At 41.0% G+C, this 26233-nt stretch overlaps 1 protein-coding gene across 1 annotated transcript in view; it reads right to left on the bottom strand.

Moving 5' to 3' along the window:
- Positions 1 to 202: 202 nt before the first annotated feature.
- The window catches only part of msna (moesin a), an 87058-nt gene continuing 61027 nt past the window's right edge, over positions 203 to 26233 (bottom strand). Inside the window, exons 5-13 of the mRNA XM_059976987.1 lie at positions 24461 to 24544; positions 21296 to 21442; positions 15453 to 15549; positions 14388 to 14551; positions 13944 to 14074; positions 12383 to 12543; positions 11491 to 11583; positions 3925 to 4149; positions 203 to 1964 (exon numbers count right to left, since the gene is read on the bottom strand). Of these exons, the coding sequence (XP_059832970.1) occupies positions 1800 to 1964; positions 3925 to 4149; positions 11491 to 11583; positions 12383 to 12543; positions 13944 to 14074; positions 14388 to 14551; positions 15453 to 15549; positions 21296 to 21442; positions 24461 to 24544 (1267 nt within the window). The 3' untranslated portion in view covers positions 203 to 1799. The remainder of the gene's footprint in view (positions 1965 to 3924; positions 4150 to 11490; positions 11584 to 12382; positions 12544 to 13943; positions 14075 to 14387; positions 14552 to 15452; positions 15550 to 21295; positions 21443 to 24460; positions 24545 to 26233) is intronic.

Below are 26233 nucleotides of genomic sequence, written 5' to 3'. Positions count from 1 at the left end.
TCCCCATGTCCCAACTCCTCTGGGTGACATTTATTTCATTTTAATATACCAAAGGTAGTATTGTTTTGCACATTGCTCCTTAAAATTATCAAAATGTGTCAATATTAGTAGAAATGTCCCCTACGCAATACAAATTCCTTTTTGGATCAATCCCGATCTCTATTAACGATATTTAAGATCAAAAGAGAAAGAAAAAGAAAAATTGTGCAGAAAATGTGAAAATTTATTAGCGCAGAAAGGACAAATTGATAAATTCCCCAAAAACCATATAGTTTGTTACCGAGATCCCTTTGATAATTGCTAAATAGGAAGCATAATTCAGAAATAAAATTTACACTGGCCAATTTTCAATGTATAGAAAATTCAAATCACTGAAGGAGATTAAGCAGCTTTTGTCAATGAGCTGAAAAGCCCTGTTAATATTTACCAAATGGCATTGCCTACTTTACAAAGTCATTGCAATATAAACCAAAACAAAAATCAACACTGGATTCTAAATGAACAGTTGGCTCCTTAACATAATACTGCATATTCTTATAATTATCCTGCAAAATACAAAGGTTACATGGTCTGCAAACCAATAAACCAGTTACAGAGTAAATTCTCTTTTCTTACTTTGCATAGTTATTCCAAAGTAACTACATCAAGTACGTAACACTATTTAGAAAAAAAGCAACCAATAAGGAATGATCTTGGCTGCAAGCACATGTATTGTAACACTGAAAAGACTTTTGGCACTTCTACATATAAAATAAAAAAAGATCAGCACCAAAATGGTAGCTCTTAGCAATAAATTTTCAATTAGAAATAGAAAGCTCAGAATTTTATGCCTTTATAATACTTCAATATACAACTTCAAAGATTTTATTTGCAGTAAATTGTATGTTAAACCCTGATACACACCTTGGAATCCATAAGTCAGTTGAGCTGTAATTTACAATCTGCTAATTTTTTCCCCAAATTAACTCTTCCTATTAACAAAGTGGCATTGCACTTGAGTGGTAGCACCTCCAGGTACCACAGCATTACAAATACATACGGACTCCTACAAATTTAGCAAATGTTTTTACAAGTTTAAAATTTTAGTACAGAACAAGTTTACACAGCTGATTTCTATACAGATTCCTTTAAAAGCCACACAGCAGTTAGCCAAAATATGTGCATGTACAATACCTCAAGGGGAATTACACAAGATAAATATTGCAAATACAGACAACCATTCATATAGTCATTAGGTGGTTTTACATGAATGGAGCTATACTTCCACTTATGAATGAGCTATGCCAGAGTATAATCTAGTTAAGGATTAGAATATTCAGACAACACAAAATAAAAATGAAAACCAGCCACAAATGTGATGACAAAAGAAAAGGTATCAATTTTAAATCCATCCTTTTCACGAGTCCCAGCTTTGTGACAGGAAATTTTTGAATCAACTTCATACCTAATTGGAACAGTTTTTATAGTTTAATTAAATATACAGTTTAGAATATGGTCACTATGGTTCAAAATATTAATTTTAGCTCAAGCACAAAATAACAGTTGGTTTACAAAAACAGATGAACAGAGCATGGCTTTTATAGAAATCTGGCCGGTGTAATCACAAATAGAATAAACAATTTTCCAAACTTCATAATCAAAGACAATTTCTTGTGCTACACAGGAACAATTTAATACATCTCTATTGCCAATTTCCATAAGCTGTATATTAAATAGAAAAGTAAGGGTTTCTCGGTAACTCCTAATGAAACCAAATTCATTCCCTTATAGTGACCTTGCAGGTCACAGGAAATGAGATTTTACATGGATTCAAATTCATCTATTCGCTGCTTGGTGTTGCCTTGTCGAATCTGCCTCAGAGTTTTGTACTTGTCTCGTCCTGCCTTCAAGTTTTCTGCATGTAACACATCATTCCGTGTCTTTTTGGTCTCATCCCGTGCCTGGGCTAGCTCAGATGTTAACGCCTTTAAGGAAAAAAAAAATTGTCAGCCATTAATAAATGCTTCCGGTTAACTTCCAAAATATACACACTCAGTAGCCACTTGGTTAGGTACACCTGCTCATTAATGCAAATGTCGAATAAGACAATCATGTTGCAGCAACTCAATGCATTAAAGCGTGCAGACAGGTTGTTAAGTGTTGTTCAGAGCAGACATCAGAATGAGGAAGAAATGTGACCCAAGCGATTTTGATCATGGAATGATTGTTAGTGCCAGATAGGGTTGTTTGAGTAGCTTAGAAACCGCTGATCTCCTGGGATTCTCATGCACAAGTCTTCAGAGTTTACACACAGAATGGTGAGAAAAACAAAAAAAAAAAAATCCAGTGAGTGACATTTTAGTGGGTGAAAATGGCTTGTTAGTGAAAGGTCACACCATGGTTAGATTGGTTCAAGCCAACAGTGAGGCGATGGCAACTCAGTTAATCATACACTACAACAGGTGTGCAGAAGAGCATCTCTGAACGCATTTCACATTGAACCTTGAAGTGGATGGGCTACAGAAGCAAAAGACTATGAACAATTGGTCACTTTATTAGGTATAGAATGTACCTAATACAGTGGCTACTGACTGTATATTCAATTTGCTTCCCGTGTTTACTAAAGCTACTCTAAGGCGCTATCAGGATAGTACAATGCCAAAGGATGTACAAATCAAGTGCACAACTCAAATCATTGACTTCAAATATCATGTCCCACATGTTAACCAGTTTTGAATGATTATTTCAATGTCTCACTTTCATTAACTATACCTTTCATTGCTCTCCCCTAACCCTTCACTTAATGGGAAGCAAGGCTAAAAGACAAATTCTGGTTTGAATAGGGTTAGTGTAGGTTGAAGTCAGTAGAGCTGATCATTAAGTGAATACGTAAAGAAAATATCCTCTCCATGCTAGACCGTACAACCTTCCCACACAACATCAAGAGTTCTGTATCTAGAAGCTCAATACCGACCCTGCAGAGCAGCGCACTATTGAAATGCCTTTTCCCCCATTTTGGAATGGAAGACAAACTCCACTTCCAGGTCATTTGCATCATCCTTTTACTGTAACACTTCCAATGACCCAAATGCCAACTGTTAACCTACCAACCACCCCTGAGATTTACAACTATTCAATCTCCAATCCTCTGCCACTGATCAGCACCTAATTCACAGCCCCATCGTCCAAGGCACTTGGCCTTTCCCTATCCCAGGGAGTAGGGAATGCTCATCCTCCTTCCCCACATCCTATCCATGCCTCACTCCACCTCCTTTGACAAGGTCCTGATTGCTCCCTCCCACTTCCCCTTCCAGACCCAAGTATGCCTCTGGTGTGCCACCACTAGAGCCCAGCCTCTCTGTCATCAGTCATTTGGCTGCAATAGAATTACCTTCTCTTAGGTAAAAAAAATCCTGACACCTCTTAAATCAGTAGTAATGGACGGTTTCACATGTGCCTGGAATTAAAAGGGATCAAAGGGATCCTACTAACAGGGCCACACCACCTTCTTTCAAGCTAATATTTGGCAGCAAGTACAGACACGTACAGTCCCATACCACCAGAACAGCTATATCAGGTTCTTGAACAGACCTTCACAACACTAATCTTACCTTAGCAATGGAACACAATCGACCACCTCTCACACTACCAGTCTGCTTGCTTTTTTTTTTTAAAAACACCACATCTTGATTTTGCCTGTACAATGTACATCTATTGCAACTTATCTGAATCTACATGCCCAGGATGCTGCTGCACGGTTTACACTTTGTACCTGTACCTCACTGCCTTGTGCATAATACACGACTTGAGAGCCAGCTGGTGGGAGACTTACAAGCTAACTTTAGGTTTGTCATTCAAATTTCCAGGCAGCCTATTGAAAAATAAGTAACGGGAGTAAAACTAACCACAGTGTATCTATCGGTCAGGCTGAGAAAACACGTTTACCTGCAGCTGCTTCTGGACACGCAGGTTCTTCTCTGCCTCGGTCAGCCGCTCCTCCTCACTGCGATCCTGAACGGTCCCCTCCGAGCTGAGCTCAGCACTCGCCTCAGCGTTATTCTCATCGTGTTCATCTGCGCGCTCATCTTCAGCTTGCAGATTGGGAGGGGTTGCTGTAGCTATTTTAAGTTCCTCTTTGGTCTTTTCCAGATCTTGCTGTGCTTGGGCCGCCTGCCAACCAACAAGTTATTATAGTTACAGCCACATAACCATAAATTTCATCTCTACTGAAATAAACATGAAAGCTTCATACACAAATTTCCTGAGAAATAGTGCACATGGCACATTGTGGCTGCATTGTAACTGTTTCAGATTCTGTATGGCAACAGAAGAGATTTTACTGAAAATCTATCCCACAGATTTAACAATACCAGTCTGGGAAGTATTACCCGATTACAAATAGTCAAGTATTCCTCCTGGTGAGCCAAATTGCTGACTACCCTATGGGAATCAAACCAAAATAACACACTTCTGACAGCCTTCAGATTAAAACAGAAACCAATTGGCTCACTTTGCCATCATTAACTAGCCTGTAGCTAGTAACAGACACAGAAGTGTCACAAGAACCAATGCCCACCACAATAATCGCCAACACAAGTTAAATTTGTTGGGAATGCATGGCAGTAAATGGAAAGAGTGGATGGTGAAAGAAGACAAATCTGTGATCCCTTGTGAAATGAAGATTGGTTTCCTTTCAGATTTCCCAGGTTTCTTAATTCCGACGTGCAAGGTAATGCACGGCAGCAACGACTTACTTGTCCATTTTTCAATTTAACTCTTGATTTCCAAACTAAGTGACCCAGATACTTTAAAAAAAACATTAAAATTAGTGTTCAAATGCTTCTTAATGTAAGATATTGAATGTGCCAATGAATGCAGTACTAAAACATTATTTTATTTGGAGATAGAGAGGAATAGGCCCTTCCTGCCTTCTGAGCCACACCATGCCGCAACTCCCAACAACCTCGACTTAACCATGGGGCAATTCACAATGACCAATTAAGCCAGAAGGTACATCTTTGGACTGTGTAAGGAACCTATGTCCCCTCACTGCAGAATGCGTGGGTTTTCTGTGGGTCCTCCAGTTTCCTCCCTGAGGAAACCGGGATTGAACTCTGAATTCCATTTCCTCCCCTCCTGTGCTGTTATAATGTTGTGCGAACTTCTATGCTACCGTGGCTCCTCAAACCACCCAGAATAGGGCCCAGCAACAGACTGCATTTATACAACCTCTGGTCCTTTGTTTGAATGCCCCTGAACTTTACAGTCAAAGAAGTAATTACTGCTGTGGTGGAGGATATTCAATAGCCAATAAGTGTTCAAAAAAATCCTACAAACAGTAATGCGATCAGATAATCAGTATGGTATAATATATTTATAAAATTATGAAAGGCATAGACAGGATAAACAGTTTAAAAAGTTTCCCCAGGGGTAGAAACACCTTATACTTGAGGGCATGCAAGAATAGGAAACTTATTCTTCACTTTTACCACACCCCTATCACTGTGACTAGTCACCTTAACGTACATAATAAACTCACAGCACAATACATAGTCTCTTGTGCCTGAACAGGATCCATATCCCTCTACTCCCTGTGTTTATTCATGTGTCTATGTGAAGAGCCTCTTAAATGTCATTATTGCATCTGCTTTCATCAGCACCCCAGCAACCTGTTCCCTTCTTGCTTATGCTCATCAAAAGATAGAGAAGGCAAACTGATGTTGTTTTTAAATATACATGTTGGTAGATGTCTGGAACAGGATGCCGGGGTGCTGATGAAAGCAGATGCAATAATGACATTTAAGAGGCTCTTCACATAGACACATGAATAAACACAGGGAGTAGAGGGATATGGATCCTGTTCAGGCACAAGAGACTATGTATTGTGCTGTGAGTTTATTATGTACGTTAAGGTGACTAGTCACAGTGATAGAGGTGTGGTAAAAGTGAAGGGAATAAGTTTCCTATTCTTGCTTATTCCATGGCAGCTTGTAGCTTGGGCCATGGTGGTCATATCTTTGCTGACTGCTTAATATCACTTCAGAATTGTATGTTTGCTAATTGTTAATAAAGGATTTGACTCTTTGGAACAGTCATTTCATTGGAGTTGAGGGCAAGTCATGCAAGAGTAACAAGTCCATTTGAGGTTGCAGGCTGGTGGTTTTGTTTTGTTTTGATTTTGCATCAACCTTCCTGCTACTACACTTAGTATAGTTTGGCATGCCGTCCATGCAGACTGGATGGGCTGAATGGCCGGTACCTGTGCTGTACTGCCACAGATGAGCAGTGGACAGTATCCTGACTGGTTGTATCATGGTCTGGCATGGAAAGGCCAATGCACAAGAACAGAAATCCCTACAAAAGGCAGTTCATCACAGGAAAACCCCCTCCCCACCACTGAGCACTTCTACGAAGAGCAATGCCACGCAAATTTTTTTTTTAAAAAAGCAGCATCCATCAGGAACCCCCACCATCCGGGCCATGCTCTCTTCCCACTGCTGCCATGAGAAAGGACATATAGGAGCCTGAGATCCCACACGTTTCAGGTCATTATTATCCTTCAGACATCAGGCTCCTGCACCAACCCTCACTCAACAATGAACTTATTCCACAACCTATGGATTAATTTTCAAGGACTCTATATTCATGTTCTCAGTACTATTTTTTTAAATTGTTTTTTATTTGCATAGTTTATCTTTTGCACTTTGATCGATTGTCAGTATTTCTGTATGTAGTTTTCATTGATTCTGTTGCATTTCCTTGTTCTACTGTGAAAGCCTACAAGAAATTTAATCTCAGGGTAGTAGATTGTGACAGAGATGCACTTTGATTATAAATACACTTTGAACTAATCTTAAATTATGTGCAAATACTGACCAGACCACTGGGAGTACATTTACTGCACATCTTGGGCAAAAAAAAACCATGCAATCTTTTATAATCCCAAGACGCAGAATGGGGTCTTGACTTAACATCTCATTTGAAAGTGAGCAACTTCATCCAGCACCAGGTTCCACTCTAAACTGGTACTGCAGTAGTTAAAATGGGACTTACAGCTGGATTCTTTGGTTCCTGTTAAGAATATGATCCTAAGAACGGTGGAGACAATGAATGGCAGAGACCCAGAGAACACCAAAGAACAGGCGTTCTTTCGCTACTTTGAAGGTGGAGAAGAATGTATACAGGATACTAGTCCGCCTCAGATGGAGCTGCATACAAAGCTCTGATGGTTGACATCTTCTGGATAGACCCTGAATTCATTTATTTCACTTCCTTTTTATGTCTTTTATGTTTGTTTTTTGTCTTGAATGTGACTCTGGAACTGTTGGATCCTGTAATTTGCAGTTCGGAGATCGTTTGGGTGTTTCAGCACTCGGCAGTCTCTGAGGGGATTCCGGGAGACAGAGGCAGTGTATGCGAACTCTATTTCGCTGATTAAAGCTTCCACTGTTCACCAATTAAAACGATAAAGGGAGATTTGAAACAGAGGCAAATGCTAAAGGTGAGCACTGGCTGCCTGACTTGATCGCTGGGGGCGAAATCACTCTGCTGCCAGGAGAGGGGAGAGTTTGCTACTACGCCCGGAGAATGTTACCCAGGTTTTCTGTATTTTGTATCTGGATTTAGAATTTAGACTCTCGTTTTTTTTAATATTTTGTCTTTTTCACCCTATCGTTCTCATTTTCTTTGTGTTCGGGGGTTGGGGGGGGGGTCAAGTGGTATTTGGGAATCGATGTGCCTGTTTGGTCTTTGTTTGTTTTTGCGTGAGGAGGGGGAGGATTTGGGGGCTGCCATTCGTTTCTTTCTTGTGTAAAGGGGGTTTCTTTTTTTTTCTTTGTTATTGTTGGGAAAGGGTTTCCTTTTGTTAACTAGCAGGAATGCTAATTTACTGATAACGAGAATGGTATTCCTTTGTAAACCAAATGGGGATTAATGTTCTTTCTTCTGAGTCTGTAAGCTTTTGTTGACGGGCTTTTGGGAGATCGGCGCGAGGGGGTCGAGAGAGAGGACGCAATGCTCTAAGCTGGGCGAGGATCGGACCCCAAAGAGGGGTCCGAGGCCGGGAGATTCTCTGAGGACGGGGGGGGGGGGGGGGGGATGAAGCTAGATGTGCTTGGTTGACCACTCGGAGGGTCCTGAGCTGTTTGGAGAGTCGAGGAGTTCGGAGGGTCCTGAGCTGCGAGTCGAGCAGTTCGGAGGGGAGCGAATGGTGGCCAGAAGACTTCAGTAATTGAGCTCCAACGGCTGTGCACGAAGTGGTTTGGACTTTGATAAGTTTGGCGCCTTTTCTTTAATTTTCTCTTCATATATACTGTATCGTTATTAATCACTTAGTTATAGTAACCTTTATAAATTGTACTCATTTAATCGCATATGGTGTACTGTCTGTTTTTGGGCGAGGCGGGGACATCACACAGCATCCACACCAGCTGATTATCCAGTTTGGCGGGGCCGAAGGCTGCTCCCCCTAGACGAGAACGAGTGTGAGTGAGCCTGAGGTGACCCGGGGGTTACACTTGGTTTCGTGGCTATCCGGAGAATAATTTCACAGTTGTATACTTTGATAATTAATGAACCTCTGAATAGAGTAGGGACGCCATGCTACAATTCCACAGAACATTGATTCGGTTACAGCTGGAGAGCAGGGGGACAGTTGAGGGGACAAAGGATGCTGATTGTGATGGAGAGTCCCACATGCAAAGAGTCAATGGCCGTCTGCACGTAGTTATACATAGAGGACAGACAGGCCGATTTACGTATTTCCTCATAACAGTAAAGTGGGAAACTAGAGGGCATAAGTTTAAAATATAGGGGTAAGAGGGGATCCTCAGAACCCCAGATACCATGGTTGACTGCAGATGCTCGTGCACTGTTTAGGGATCGGGGATAAGACAACTCAAAGGTCAGCAAGGACTGTTCTCTTTCATGCCGTCAGGAAGGCAAAGTGCAAGTATGCACAGAAAACCCACAGACACCTTTGTGACAGCAGGGACACATTGTGGATGTAGCAACGCTCACAAGCCATAATCAATTACAAGTCCAGCCTGTGTATTAACAACAGCGACACCTCCCTTCCTGATGGGCTGAATGCTTTTTAGGCACGATTTAAGCAACAGAATGACACGACATTGAGAAAAGCAGCCCCTACCATGTTCCTGAGGAACAGGCACCCTCTCTGGTTGTAGCTGAGCCAGGGTAAACCCATGCAAAGCTGAAGGGCTGGACAACATACCTGGTTAGGCGCTGAGGAACTGTACAGACCTCTAAGATCTCTCTGAAAGTCCACTGTCCCTGCAGGCTTCAAGGCAGCCACCATCATCCGATGTTCAAGAGAGCAAATGATTACTGCTAGTGGCACAGACTTCAATAATTATGAAGTGCTTTGTGCAGCTGATAATAGATTGTATAGGAATCACTCATTCCAGCTACGCTGGACCCTTTCCAGTTTGTCTAGAACTCAAACCAGTGCACTGATAATGCCATAGTCTCAGCTCACTTAGAAAATGATGCCTCGTATGGCAGGATAGTGTTCATGACTTCAGCTCAGCACTTAACACAATCATCCCTCAGAGGCTGGTGGGTAAACTGTCCTCAATGGGACTCAACACCGCTCTCTGTAACTGGATCTTGGGCTTCTTGACAGAAAGACCCCAATCAGTCCGAGTTGGCAGCAATACCTCAGGCTCCATCACACTGATGCCCCCAGGGTTGTGTACTCATTCCACTACTATTCACACTGCTGACTCACAACTGTACTGCCAGGTTCAGCTCAAACCGCTTCACCAAGTTCGCTGGTGATACCACAGTGGCTTGCCTCATCAGCAGTAATAATGAGACTGCACACAGAGAGGCTTGTCTGATGATGTGTGAACACCATCCTGAGTCTCAAAGTGGACAAGACAAAAGAGATGATTGTGGACTTCAGGAAGGCACGGGTTGACCACTCTCCTCTGCACATCAATGACTCGACTGTGGACAGAGTGAAGAGCACAAAGTTCCTTGGTGTGTACATACTGGACAATCTAACCTGGACCCACAACATCTCCTCACTAGACAAGAAGGCACAGCAGTGTCTACACTTTCTCAGGCGATTGGGGATTGCAAGATTGCCAGTCCCCATTCTAACAACTTTGTATAGGAACACCGCTGAGTGTCCTGTCTGACCACATCATTGTGTGGGACGGAAGCTGCAATTGGATCATAAAACCCTACTGAGGAGAGGATCATTGGGGTCTCTCTCAACCCTATTTATGACATTTACTGAGAGTGTTGCAGACAAAGGGCCCAGAGCATTGTTGAGGATCCCTACCACAAACTCTTTGATGTACTACCGTCAGGAAGAAGGTACAGAAGCAACAGGACGAGGACTGCCAGACTGGGTAATACTTTCTTCCCTCAGGCTGAGAGACTAATGAGCCTTCCCACCACCAACGTCTGTCTCATCACTAGGACAGCGAGCTGTTTACCTGTGCTGTGCTTTACCATGTGCATTTTGAATCATATTTTATTATTTATAGTATAATATTTTGGTTTATGTGTTGTGTGTAATACATGTTGTGTGAGTGTGCACCATGGTCAGGAGGAACATTGTTTCGCTGGGTTGTATACATGTACAGGTAGATGACAATAAACTTGGAGACTTTCTACCTAGAGGGTGATTGGAATCTGAAGTAGTCTGGTGTGGTGTAAGCAAGCATTTCACACCATTTTAGTTTTTTGACAAACACAGATTATCTGGACAAAGGCTAGTAAATGGGACTCTACTGTATGTCAAAGTGGAGTGCTCAATGCAATGGCGAAATGAACCCATTTTATCACACCTTGATAAAGGTGAATTACAAAATAAACCATTTGGGACAGTTGCCCAAAGAAGACGCCTTATAAATCTCAAAAGTATTTTCTAGTAGCAGTGCAAAATTATGAGCAGAACAGAGAATCTTTCCTCCCTTGTCCGCCCAGCCACCACTCCTTCAAACAAGGTAACACCCTGAACTGCTCTGGGCATTTTTGCCATCTGTGACAGGCAAGAGAACTGAAAAAGAAACACATACACACACACACAATGTGTTAAAAACAAAAAAAGGAAGATGATCTACATTTACGGACAGAAAGCTAAACTCCTCAAAACTGGTGTTAATTCTTAAATATTTGTTTTAAAAATTCTCATTTTAAATTTTGTTTTGTTAGCAAATTACATTTCTAGCCATGGTAAGCAATGAAGTGGCCAATAATGAAATTACCCACGTCAAAGCCTACAATGGAAAAACTAATTTTATCAAAATTCATGAGTGAGGGGGAGAAAAAACACTACCTGCTGGAAAGTAGGCAACGTGTACAGATGGCAAAAGTATTAAATTATTCAGTGATATTGTCAACAATCTGATAGCATCTGGCACCCGTATTCATGAAGAACGATAGCACATGATTTGGATGATACAGATATGAATCCATCAGGTTGTCACTTAGGAGAGGAATGCTCTATCGAATAACTGGGACGTTACAAAGTCTTACCTTCTGCTGCCACTCAGAAGCCTCGTCCTCTTTCTTTTTCTTTGTTTCCTCCAACAGATTTATTTTGGAAGTGAGCTCTGAGAGTTCAGCAGCCTAGAAGGTAATGTTGAATGTTACTTTTTTTTTCCCCCACTTGTTTCTACCCAGGAGTAAAGTCATGCAAAGGACTTAACTATTATCCCATACTTCATTAACAGAAAAGCCATAACGATGACCAACTGATAATTGGGAAACTACATAGTAATGTTAAACACAGTTTCAGCTTAGCTTGGAGTGAGCAATTCAGTGTAAAAAAAAATCACACTGGTGTTGAGCAGCAAATTTTACTTTCAAAATCCCATGCACTTTTCTCCATTTTCACACAAGAACACTGCTATAAGCCAGTAAAATAACTTCAACTTTGGTATTCAATTCTTTTCCCACTACTTGGATATGCTGCAATATAATGAAGAGGAGATATTGAGCTATGAACAAGCAAAATTGATATTCATAACAATAGTAATCTACTGGCCATGGCCAGTTAATTGAAACTGAGGAGCAAAGTAGTCAAGAACACAACATAAAACTAGTGTACCCAGTTACAAGAGACTAAAGAATGACGGATGTATGCCACATGAAAATTCAGAGGATGCACTCTTTGTTTGAAGGCTAGTGCTAAACTACACATCATAGCAATTTGGATTGTCAGACAGGGCTCCTTAAATATACTTAAAAAGAGTTATAGGCCTTTTGCTAATCTAATCCTACACTGTAGAAAAGTCTAATTTGAAATACGGCAAAGTAAATGCTACATACAACTCAAAGCCCTTCAACCATTGGGTTGAAATTCCTCAATACTATATCTAAAATAACCATAGAATGCAAAATTATTTTGATACAAAAAGCCACTTACCAGCTGTTCCTGATTTTTCAGCTGGTTTTTCGATTGCTCCAGCAAGGCCTGTTTAGTCTCCTCTGCAGTCCTGCGCTCTTGTTCCAGCCGTTCTGCCTCCTCCTGGGCAGATCTCCTCTCCTGATCAAGCTCCAGTGCTTTGCGAGTTTGTTCTTCCAGTTCTGGAAGGAAGCAAGTTACTCTTGTGTTAGAATTGCTGCATCATGCATCATAACTTATGCACAGCAGGTAGAGACTATGGAGATCATTTACTGTGCTACATTTTCTAGGCACACTAAATGATTGAAAGAAAAAAAAATGTCATTTCTAATTATTGCTCCATATATTAGATGGATTTTTATCCTTCTCAGTCTCTCAACTGGTCAGTCATGATAATGCAAACTGCAGACAAGCAAATCTTATTGTGAGGCCATTTCATGGACCTGTTTAAAAATTCAAGCTTCTCCTCTATAACCCTAAGGGCAACAGTAACCTTTCCGGCTCCTGCTCACTTAAAAATACAATAAAGGTACAAATCTACCAGTATTCCACTTAAATCATTAAAATGAAGAAGAAATTAATATAAAATAAAAACAGAAAATACTTGGATCAGGCCATATCTGTGGGGGGGGGGGGGGGGGGGAGGGGAGAAAGACCCTTTGCAGATCTGGTAGGAAAAGATACCAACCTTAAGTTGCAGGGAGGGCAATAGATTTGTCTGAGAAGGATAAAGTCTCTGATGACTTCAGCTTACCACAACTTCTGTTGGTTTCACTAATTTTTTGCTACTAAATAGCAAACAGTAGAAACCCTCATGGCCAATTACTCGCTACAAAATAAATTCAGCAGTGATTCTTCTATAACATTGTATTAGCCCATCATACTTAACTCAGACAGACAGACATACTTTATTGATCCCGAGGGAAATTGGGTTTTGTTACAGTCGCATCAATCAAAAACAGTGAAGAAATATAGCAATATAAACAATAAATAATTAAATAATAATAGGTAAATTATGCCAAGTGGAAATAAGTCCAGGACCAGCCTATTGGCTCAGGGTGTCTGACACTCCAAGGGAGGAGTTGTAAAGTGTGATGGCAACAGGTAGGAATGACTTCCTATGACACTCAGTGTTGCATCTTGGTGGAATGAGTCTCTGGCTGAATGTAACCAGTACATTATGGAGTGGATGGGAGACATTGTCCAAGATGGCATGCAACTTGTACAGCATCCCCTTTTCAGACACCACCGTCAGAGTCCAGTTCCACCCCCACAACATCACTGGCCTTACGAATGAGTTTGTTGATTCTGGTGATTAACTCAGCTGAATCAAGAATTCAATTGTGATTATTTTGTTATGTTGTTCATTACTATGTGGAAGAAATTGTTATTTTAGTTATGCTGAATCAGAGACCTAACAGTATTCATATATAGGCGTAGCGTACTAAGTTGCATTCGTCTGGACTGGTTGTAAAATACACTCTTAAGAAACCCCAGTTGTTTCACAGGAGCCTCGTACTGAAACTCCGTGAGGTCTCTAAATATGCTTTTCAAATACATCAGTCTTGCCTCCCAGAATTACCTCTTTGAGCTTTCTGTGTCTGCTCTTCAATCTGTTTCAGCCTTTCCATCAATTCCTCCTTCTCCCGTTCAATATTTTCTTTGTCCTTCTCTGCTTGCTCTCTTTTCTTTCTCTCATTTTCCAGCTGTGCCCTAGAGGTCATAAAAACACAATTGGAAATTACTTCTTCAATATTAGCATTGGTGAAAATCAAGCACTGCTGGAAGAATCTGGCTGGTCAGCGTCTGTGGAGGAAAATGAACAGGTGGCATTTTCAGTCTAGAGCCTTCACTGGGACTAGCAACAAAGATCATGCTCTGATGCATGATAAAGGATGTAGATACAAATCTGCAGGAATGCTTTAGCAGGAACAGTCCCAAGGACGTTATGGTCATTACAGATCATTTCACCAAGCCCGCAAGTCAAAAACCATAAATTTTCGTTAAATACCAAGATACTCTTTACCTTTCCAGCTGTTTCTGGTGCTTCTCTTCTCTAGCCTGGGCCTTCATCTGCTGGACTTCAATTGTATCAGGCTTACGCCTGCGCATATACAGTTCATGGTTCCCCATACACAGTGCCAAGATGCGCTTATTAATACGGAGACGAGGAGCATAGAATACAAAATCCTATGGAAATCAGAAAGAGAGCCTGGCTTGACACAGTCGATATTAAAACTGTTTCTAGTAAAGAACAGGTCCATTCTACAGGCGGCAACATGCAAAGGTAACCACATCATAACACAAACCATCAACATTTTCTCTTCTGCCACCTATCCACAAGTTTTATTTTTTACTCTTCAGCTAGCAAACTTGTATAAGGACAAGCCCAAAACTTCTGTTGAACGTAGAGCTCTGTATTCAGTACAGACTGGAGAAACTTGCACAGCTGAACAATGGATTTATGGACGCAGTCAAGCTTAAATTGCCGGAGGTTTCATGGGTGGTGAAGATTTGGAAATCAAAGATGATTGCACCAAATTCATGAAAGAGAAGGCTGGGTAAATTGTAGCACTGATTCATTTCCATTTGACAGTACAGTAATACAGTTAAATTCACATGCAGGAAAAATCCTGAAACAGGATCCAAAAAAAAAAAAATTATCAGCTTCTGAAGCAAATTATTTAAGTGCAGTTTGCATGCTTGAAGTTTGAATCCTAGTCACAACTAGATTCAAGTTCATTGTGACATGTAATCATGTTCACTGTAAAGTACACCGACACACATCACCACCATGCTGACTGATTTGGAACAAAAGTTCCCATCCATTGTTAAGAATAAGCAAGTACTGGGATTGCATTACCAAATCAAAAATGCTCATATCCTCAGCAGATACAGTAAGCCATAAAATGCTCTGGTCAGGCTGCATCTGGACTACTGGAATAGAGTGGTAGAGGCCAGGATACAGACTACATACTGTGAAGAGATGGTAGGATTGGTATTTAGGCAAAGATCAACTAAGGCAGAGGTCTTCCCCACTCAAATCCATTTTTATGGCAGAATTGTGGGACAATCTGTATAAAGTACTTACTGGTGCTTTCTTGTCAATTGGTTTGATGATAAACTTTTTGTCATTAAATGAAATGTTTCTGATTTCACTCCATGGGAACCCAATCTTGGGTGTCAACCTTGAAAGAACAAGAGAGTTTTGAGCTAAACAACTCCTTAAAAGTCCTCATTCTTCATCCAACAATTTTAAGTAGCTTATTCCATCCCTTTTCAGCTGACCCACTGAAATTAAACTGCTCCCAGGTTCAACACTAAATTCCAAGCTAGACAACTATGTGAGGCATCCCAAAATAAAGGATTAGCAAAAGATTTAGTTTCAAATCTAAAATGGAAAATAAAAAGTTTCAAGGTTCTCCCTGAACAAATGAATTTCTAGTATCCTCTTACGTGAGAGAACTTTAATCCCACTGACAAAGAGTAACTGGGAGTTTGGAACAAAGTGGAAGAATGATAAGATAGACATGTGTGGAGTAGGGTTTGATAGGTAGACGGAGGCTTACATTAGTGAAGTGAATGCAGCTGCCAGGTAAGGCCAAGAGTGGAGTTTGGTCATATATTATGCTTTGAAAGCCTAGCCAAGCACCTCTGGGCTTCCTGTCTAGTAAAAGGTACTGACTATTACATTCAGTGTCAGTCACCCTGATATTGGAAAGATGCCATTAAGCTGGAATAAGTGCAGAGGAGATTTATGAGGATGTTGCAGAGTCTTGACAGACTAAGTTATGGAGGGAGGTTGAGCAGGTGGGACTTCTTTTCCCCACTGGTGAGGAGAGGCTATTTTATAGAGGTGTGTAAAATCATGAGGGACATAGATCTGGACGATGGTAATAATCTCTGGAATGCTGCCTGTGCCAAGTGCAGTGAGGGCAAGAATAGGATGATTTGGCAGTTGAACGTCTGGCTGAGGAACTGGTGCAGGAGGCAGGAGTTTGGATTTATGGAACATTGGCATCTCTTCTGGGGGAGGTATGACCTATACAAAGGGACTGGTTACACCTGAATCTGAGGGGGTCCAATCTCCTTGTGGGCAGGTTTCCTAGAGTTGATTGGGAGGGTTTAAACTAATTTGGCAAGGGGATGGGAACCAGAGGGATAGTGCCAAGGATGAGGTAGTAGGTTTACAAACAAAGGCAATCTGTAGTGAGGCTCCTAGCAAGGAGAGGCTGATGATAGGGAAAAAAAATTGCAGTCAACAGGATGAGTTGCAATGTAAAAGGCAGACAAAAATCAAAAAGGGTGAATACAGAGCTGATGGTGTTATATCTGCATTCACGCAGTATACGAATAAGGTAGGTGTAGCACAATTAAAGATTGGCAAGTATGATGTTATAGGCAGAATTCACTCATGGCTGTAAGATTATAGCTAGATGCTTAATGTCCAAGAATACACATTGCAACATAAAAGACAGGCAGGTAGACAGAGGGGGTGGTGTGGCTCTGTTGGTAAAACAATGAAATCAAATAATTTGAAAGAGGTGACATTGGGTTGGAAGGTATTGAATTGTTATGGGTACAGCCAAGGAACTGCAAGGGTAAAAATACCCTACTTGTAGAGTTATATACAGTCCCTCAAAAAGTAGTAAGGATGTGGACTACAAATTACAATGGGAGATAGAAAATGCATGCCAAAAGGACAATGTTACTATAGTTGTGGGGGGATTTCAATATGCAGGCAGACTGGGAAAATCAGGTTTGTGCTGGATCCCAAGAGGGGGTATTTCTAGAATGCTTATGAGATGTGTTTTTTTTAGGAGATGCTCATGGTTGTACCCACTGGCAGACCAGGTATTCTGGATTGAGTGTTGTACAATGAACCAGAATTGATTCGAGAGCTTAAGGTAAAAGAACCCTTGGGGGCTAGTGATCACAATATGATCGCATTCACATTGAAAACTGAGAACGAGAAGCTGAAGTCAGATGTGTCAATATTACGGTGGAGTAAAGGGAATTACAGAGGAATGGAAAGAGTTGGCTCAAATTAATTGGAAAAGAACAATGGCTGGGATGGCAACAGAGCAGCAATGCCTGTAATTTCTGGAAGGACTTTGGAATGCACAGGATATAAACATCCCAAAAAGTAAGTAGTATTCTAAAGGCAAGATGACACAGCCATAGCTGACAAGGAAAGTCAAAGCCAACATAAAAGCCAAAGAGAGGGCATGTAATAGAGGAAAGATTAAAGGATGAGGAAGTTTGTAAATACCAACAGAAGGTAACTAAAAAAGTCATTAAGGTGGAAAAGATGGAATATGAAAGTAGGCGAACTAATAATACTAAAGAGGAAACAAAAAGTTACTTCAGATACTGTGGTGAACTACATATACCTGTCTGGACATGCCCCCCCCCCCCCCCCGCTGACTGCTCCTGTGGCTCCTCCCACAGACCGTGGCTCCTCCCACGGACCCCAGTATAAAGGCGATTGGAGACACAGCCCCGGCCTCAGTCTCCAGGATGTAGTGTGGTGGTCATTTGCTGCTTGTTCTTTCTTCCAGCCAATAAAAGCCTATATCTCGCCTCACGTCTCCAAGAGTTATTGATGGTGCATCAGATACACAAAGTGTAAAAGAGAGGCAAGAGTGGATTTGGAATGTTCGAAAACAATGCTGGAGAGATAGTACTCCATAAGGAAATGAAGGACAATGGAATAAGTATTCTGCATCAGTTTTCACTGTGTAAGACTCTAGCAGCATGGTTGGAGTTCTAGAGTGTCAGGGGTCAGAAGTGAACCTTCAAGAATCACTAGATTCTGGAACGGTTCCAGAAGACTAGAAAATTGCAAATGTCATTCCACTCTTCAAGAAGGGAGAGAGGTAGAAGAAAGCAAAATATAGGCCAGTTAGTCTGACCTCAATGGTTGGGAAGATGTTGGAATTAATTGTTAAGGATGTGGTTTAGGGGTATCTGGAGGCACGTGACAGAATAGGCCATAGTCACCATGGTTTCTTCGAGAGAGAAATCTGTTGGAATTATGTTAAGAAATAACAAGGAAGATAGACAAAGAAGTATCAGTTGATGTTATGTACTTCAATTTTCAGGCCTTTAGCAAGAAGCTACATGAGGCTGCATACAAGTATTACAGGAAAGACACTAGCATAGATAAGGTAGTGACTGATTGACTAGAGGCAAAGAGTGGCAACAAACAGAGCCTTTTCTGGCTGACTGTCAGTGACTAGTGGTGTTCCACAGGGGTCTGTTTCTTTTGTGCTATACATCAATGACTTGGATGATGGAATTGATGGCTTTGTTGCAAGGTTTGTGGATGATACAAAGATAGGTGGGGGAACATGTAGTTTTGAGGACATAGAGGGCTTAGACAGATTAGGAGAATGGGCAAAAAGGTGGCAGATGGAATACATGTTGGAAAGTGTACTTTGGTAGATGAAATAAAACCGCAGACCTTTCTCTAAATGGAGAGAAAATTCAAAATAAATCTGAGCTGCAAAAGGTCTTAGGAATTCATGTGCAGGATTCCCTGAAGGTTAATTTGCAGGTTGAGTCTGTGGCGAGGAAGGTAAATGTGATGTTAGCATTCATTTCTAAAGGGCGTAATGTTGGGGCCCACATATCTTAGAAATGATGTACTCATATTGGAGAGGGTTCAAAGGAGGCTCACAAAAATGATTCCAGGATTGAATGGCATGTTATATGAAGAGCATTTGATGGCTTTGGGCTGTATTCACTAGAATTTCTAAAAATGAGGGGTGGCCTGGTTGAAACCTATCGAACAGTGAAAGGTCTTAATAGAGTCAATATGATGTTGTTTCCTATGGTGGGTGAATCTAGAACCAGAGAACACAACCTCAGAATAGAGAGGCATCCTTTTAGAGAACGAAGAATTTCTGTAGCCGAAGACTGGTGAATCTATGGAATTTGTTGCTACAGGCAGCTGCTGAGGCCAAGTCTTTATGAATATTTAAGACAGAGGTTGATAGATTCTTGATTGGTCAAGACATGAAGGGATATGGGGAGAAGGTCAGGAGATTGGGGCTGAGGAAACAAAAACCAACATGAATCAGCCATGATGAAATGGTGGAGCAAACTCAACAAGCCAAATGCCCTAATCTTGCTCCTATGTCTTATGGCCCTATGGGTCAATCTTAGAACTGGGGAAATGAAGATCTAGTGCCTTATGATGCGAGGGGAAGAGATTTAGTAGTGTGATGAAGGTACCACAGCTCTGAGGGGCCGAAGGGGCGGGAGCAGCCCCCTCCTTCCGGAGAATCGCAAGATCGCTATTAATTCGGGTCTCGGAAGTGAGAGACAATGCAACAGTTTTGGCCATTGTTCTTAGAGGCACCTGTGTGACGTGCATGTCCCTGCTACGTGACAGCTACCATGGACATGGACACCCTCGGGCAATGTGGGGGTGGAGATTGCATCACCCTACTTTGATGGACATCTACAACTCTGCAAGTCAAGATAAAAGCGGACTGCAGGAGGCAGTACGCCAGCAACGCACCCGAAGGAGACCCTCGCTCAGTGCTCCTTGGCTGGAAGCCACTCAATGCCACGTGTGCTCCTAACTCCTTTGCCTGGGGAGAGGGTGGCTGATAATACCGAGAAGGACTTCGAACTAACAACAGGGAAACAACCCTCCCCTGATTTAACGGAGTGGCTTCATAAAGACCCGGGCAAGTTTTTCCGTTTTTCACTGATCCCTCTAAAACACGTGAAACCCAGCGATTCCCCGAAAGGCTAAAGTCTGCAGACTTCTGAGTGACTTTTATATTCCCAACGGACAATATATTATCCCCTAGACAACAGTCGAGATTACTTCTTAATGGTGAACATTACTATACCCGCGTTTTAGATTGAGTATTGACGACGTGCATTATCTGAATGTTTGTATTAACCTTACTTTTGTGCCCCTTTATAAATAAAAACGTTTGAAAATAGTGACATCAGACTTCAATGGACCTCTCTGTCTTTGCTGGTAAGTTATCCAGTTACGGGATGCGTAACAGTAGAAACTTGAGGGCAACTTCTTCCCACACACAAAGTTCAGTGTATATGGAATGAGCTGCCAGAGGTTGGTAACAACCACTTAAAAAGGAACTTGGATAAGCATGTTGAGGTTAAAGACTTAGATTAGAGAGATGCAGTCCAAACATGGGCCAACAGGACTAGCCTAAATGACCATCTTGTTGGGCCAGCTGGCTGAAAGGGCCTGGGTCAGCACTGTTTGATTCTATGACTAACCACTGTGGCAAGCAAGATTGGGGGGGGGGGGGTACCTTAGTACAGCACACTAAATATTCCATACAGGTAACATTCTCAAACATTTACCCAGCCCCTCAATACTGACATTGATTTTAAAAAAGTACATCTTCATATAATGTTTGGCCTTTTACCCCACAGTTCCAAGTGCCACAAAATCAATTTGCATTAGGCCAGTTGCTGCTTGCTCATTGCCGTGACATGATCAGTCAGGGTTGCCCTACATACTGACTGGATTTCTTATGACAGCCCTGGAATTTCTATTCCAGTCAAACTAACCACAATAAAAGTCCTGTTGCTGTCTGTTTTTCAGCAGTTAAACAACTGCATATATTATTTATTCTGGTAGAATTGTAACATTTAAGAGCTGTTTGAATAGGCACATGAATGAGAAGAGTTTGGAGGGATACACTCCGAGTACAGGCAAGTGGGACTAGACTGGAGATCAAATCAGCATGGACCCAAGTGCTGTGGTACTCTATTCTAAGTATGCAATCATATTTTGATTTTACAGTTAATCTCATATGGCCACAGTTATTCTAGAGACAAAGTAAATTATATCAATAGCAGCAGGGAAGGACAAGGTTGCAAAGGGTTCCTTCAAAATATCTTCCATACATTGCAGGAAGATTTCCTTAATGAAATTACCTGTCATCGTGTTCATATATGTTCAATCCCAGAGCATCAACTCCAAGCCAAAGCTCCGAACCTTTTTTGTTTTTGATACTGAAGTAGTTGACTCCATACATTTCAAGATCTTGAGCTATTTTCAGATATTCCATCATGGCATCCTCTCTATTAATGAAAATGTCAATTTTAAACAATATTTAAAATATCAACAAAGTGAGGGCAGAGATTAATGAACAATATCAAAAATCTTCAGATGCTGGAAATGAGAAACAAAAACCAAAAACACTAGAAATAATCATCTTAGGCAACATCTGTTGAATAAGGAACAGCTGCTGTTTCTGGTCAAAGACCCTTAATCAAAATGGGCAGAGAACAGCTTCTTTCAGATTTTCTGCTACATTGCTACAAATCTTTTTTTAAATTCTTTGAATTAGAAGTTAAAACAAATTACATAATCCATTTAAAGCAAAGTCATTTATATACTAAAAAAATTTTCCTCCCCCTTAAAAGCAAATTAGAAAATGGAAAATTATACTGTTAGCTCAAAAAACCTCTGAATTACCAGGATTATTTTCAGCTTTAAAACTGGTTGGATCCATTATCCTGGTACTTAATCTATTCATTCAGAATGTCAAAGTGCTTGGCACTTGGTTTAACTTTTCAACAGAACTCATTTGCAATAACAAATCTGGAAAAAGACTATTGTTGATACAAGTTTTAATTTGGAACTGAGTAATAAAATTGGATTTGGGCAAAAAAAAAGGGGAACCCCCCCCCCCCACATTTTCCACTAACCTTTATTCTCAATTGATTCAGAACCTGAATAAAAAACTCAAAACCATCACTTCAAACATCAGTAGAAGCAAAACACATCGTTGCAAATGAATTAAAAAAATTGTGTAGAACCAGTTTTACTTCAAGTAGAAATAGCTTTAATTACAAACTTAGGAAATATTAATTCATTAAATCCCATCACTAGAACAACAGACCTGTAGAACAGAGATGAGGAGGAAGTTCTTTACCAGAGGGTAGTGAATCTGTGGAATTTATTGCCACTTACGGCCGCGAAGGCTAAGTCATTGTCTATTTTTAAAGTGAAGGAAGATAGGTTCTCGATTCAAAGGTTCATTTTATTATCAAAGATTTGTTTTCTCCAGAGAGTCACAGAATACAGAAAACCGTAGTAGTTGAAAGAAAAATGATCTCCTCCCACACAAAAAGAATAAACAAAAACTTGCAAACCCCAAACCTCCTCAACCCTTCCTTTGCATGAAAACTAACACACCCACATGGAGAAACAGGAGACCAAACCCCAAACCTCAGCCCATCAATCAGCAACAAGAAAGAATGAGCCAGAACATGTCCAATCCAGAAATCTCAATTTTAATAACATCTCCAAGAGCATCGGGAACCAGTGGCTCCTCCGAGGGCAATATTAGTAAGGATGTCAAAGGTTACAGGGAGAAGGCAGGAGAATGGGGTTGAGGGGGATAATAAGTCAGCCATGATGAAATGGGAAAGCAGACTCAGTGGAATGAATGGCCTAATTCTGCTCCTGTCTTATGGCTTCTAACATTATCATCAATATATACTCAGTGGCCATTTATTAGGTACTTCCTGTGACGACTGAGTGTGTGCTTGTGGTCTTCTGCTGCTGTAGCCCACCCACTACAAGATTCAACACGCGAGTTCAGAGATGCTCTTCTGCACACCACTGCTGAAACGCCTGGTTATTTGAGTTACTATCGCCTTCCTGTCAGCTTCAATCAATCTGCCCATTCTCCTCAAACTCTCTCATTAACAAGATGCTTTCAACCACAGAAATGTTGCTTACTGGATTTTTTTTTTTGTTTTTCTCACTATGCTCTGTAAGCTCGAGTGAAAATGCCAGTAGATCAGCAGTTTCTGAGAAACTCAAATCACGCCGTTTGTTACCAACAATCACTCCATGGTCAAAGACAACTAGATCACATTTCTTCCTCATTCTGATGTTTGTTCTGAACCACAGCTGAACCTCTTGACCATTTCTGCATGCTTTCATGCACTGAGTTGCTACACGATTGGCTGATTGTTGCTTTCAGATAAGATGGCAGTGTGGCTGGATGCAGCGGCCTCTCCGGGGCCAATCAAAGGTGTTTTTGTCTTTTTTTTTTAACAACTGCAAGGCACTGCTGGACATCTTCAAATGCTGCAGGTCTACCCACCATCAGTGAGTTGCTCAGTGGCAGAGGAGCTGGACTTGGTGGAGACTATGTTGATGCCTGCCACAGAAAGTGTCAGGAGTCAATGCACAAACAACACACACAAAATGCTGGTGGAACACAGCAGTCTAGGCAGCATCTGTAAGGAGAAACGTCGACAGTGCTTCTCCTTATAGATGCTGCCTGGCCTGCTGTGTTCCACCAGCATTTTGTGTGTGTTGTTTGAATTTCCAGCACCTGCAGATTTCCTCGTGTTTGGTCAGTGCACAAAGGTAGCTTTCAGTCTAACAGCCAAGCAGTTGCCTTGGATGTCTTTCTTGTAATCACAAGACCCTGTTGGACTTTGTTAACATAGAATACTGCAAGTCCAGTTCACTGGTGAAACCAACGGTGGGTGAGGTGCTCGGCTTCGGTTGCAGCAAGGACTAGGCCTCATGCCGCGGTGTTGCCTGTTGCAGCTGCCAGGAGGGGACACAGGTGTGGCACAATGCTGGATTGGGGGCAGGCCCCTCCCATTGGTGCTGCCCTTCAGTGTTCATCCAGTGGAAGACAAGGTAGACAAAGGTCACTTAGGGGTTTGTGCTATATTATACTTTTTGCGTGACTATATGTTTGTGCCATCTTATATGCGTTACATGTCCCCTTACTGTGTCTGACAGTTGATACTGTGTTTTGCACCTTGGCCCCAGAGGACTGATGTCTCATTTAGCTGTATTCATGGGGATTCATGTATGGTTGAATGAGTGAAACTGGAAATTTGAATGGATTATTTGCACTAACGAGCATCTGTACAAGTGTACCTAATAAAGTGGCCACTGAGTTTACCACTTTAGAGCTGAACAAAGTGTTTCAGATAATGAAGGAAATGAAAACAACAGAAATTATGATAAAAAGATTAGAGTGAAAACTGCAGTGATCCTGACTCTACATAAAACAACTCAAATTACAACTTCAGATTCACTTAAACAGTTAAAACAAAGACCTGATCATTCCTCGGTGCTCTTCATGCCAGATTTGGATTCGATCCTCCCACTGTTCTTTGTTCAACTTGTGCTGCTCCAGGACGCTGAAGGGAGAAGCAAATGGTTCACACAACTATCAGACAAAAAAAAAAGTCCCACACAAAATGGAGAACAGCTTCCGTAGTCACTCTGCATTCGGTTTTACGTGCATAAATAGATCACATTTGAGATCAATTTTAAATCAGCAGGAGCACCATAATTTGGAAGGAGTGGGCAGTTGAAAAACCAGCTAGTAGTTTTCCTTTTCTTCCCATTGAATTCTGCAACAATGCAGCAGCTGTTGACTGACAATCGAACTACTAATTTACTCCACACAAATCCGTAATGACAATTAAAAGACAATTCTACTCAGTTCAGGATGCCAAAAATTTACCACCACCTATATTTTCAAAATTTTGTAAATGCGGGAGGAAAGACAGTTTTGCAAGAGTTCCCTAAAGGGATAGCTTTGAAAACCAGTGGGTGAGCCAGAGAAAGACTTGAAAGGCCAATTTACTCAAAGAACTCTCAATTTGCAAAACCAGATAATGTTCTAACTGGCGAGGCTACACCTTTAATGGGAAGGAGTGCTACCTGAAGTGTCTGGGCAGACACAAGGATAGGCAAAGTGATGAAAAAAAAATTAAGGTGTGGTACAGCCCATAATTACTCCTAATTAATTAATTACAATAAATTAGAACTCAAAAGTTATCTGGATTATTACCAAGAGGAGGCAATCAGTATCTTCAACACACTGCATTAGGGAAAGTGCAAAAAATGTTCAAATTGTACAAGAACATTTATTCACTCTGCTCAAAACAGAATATCCTGATCACTGATTAAAAGAGCCTCAGGAAAACAAGGCTTGTGAAACCCTAACTCCTAACAGTCATTAAGTTGAACTTAATTTGATTGTTCATTCCCTAGGCACTCTAGTTCTCCTCTAGGAACTGTGAAACAAATCAGGTTATTTGCAACCTGTGTTATTTGACTCTGTTTCACTTTGGGTCATTATCACAGCACACCAGCTATTCCCATTTCCTTGGTGAACAACTTTTGCCCAATTAACTTCTAAAAAGTCTCTCCTTGATAAGTTGATACCTACAGGGTCCACGTTCCAACAAAAGTATGTCAAGTTTCCTTCATTCCATCTCAATTTGAGATGACCCAAATCTGTTGCTCGTGGTCACAACTCAAACCAAATCCATTTAGTCCATCCATCATTTTGCCATTTTAAAATCTGTTTTACTTGAACTAACACATTTTCCCTGAATTTTGTTCCACCTCCGGCCTACTGACCACCAGATATTAATTTCTCCAATCCTGGCATCTGCAGTGTCCAAAATTTCATCATTTATGGTGTCATCTACCAAATTTAGCAACTTAAACTCTTCAAGTTTCTCTCAACCTCCAAATGTACTACATTAAACCAGCTAATTTATTTTTTTTTATATAAGAGAATCAACTTTTGCTTTGAGGGAATAGGTTACAAAGAATTCTATTCCAGTTTTTAGCAACTCAGAGTTCACATCACTGAAATATTAAATTCCACAACTCCTTACATGGATTCTATAGAATAGTGTAGCACTGAGCACCAAAATTAGGAGAGAAGACTCCTTATTTTGTACAGAATGTACAAATCAGAGCTTTAGGGTACCAGTATCTGGGTTTTCTAGACTACAAAGGATCCTTCTCTACTGTAATAGAAAATAAAATTTATTTAATATAAAATCACCTGTTTGTCTTGACACTGA

This window comes from Hypanus sabinus, chromosome 8 (assembly GCF_030144855.1).
Source record: "Hypanus sabinus isolate sHypSab1 chromosome 8, sHypSab1.hap1, whole genome shotgun sequence".
NCBI lineage: Eukaryota > Metazoa > Chordata > Chondrichthyes > Myliobatiformes > Dasyatidae > Hypanus > Hypanus sabinus.
The sequence above is the reverse complement of the archived record's forward strand: the minus strand, read 5'-3'. Positions and strand labels throughout refer to the sequence as shown.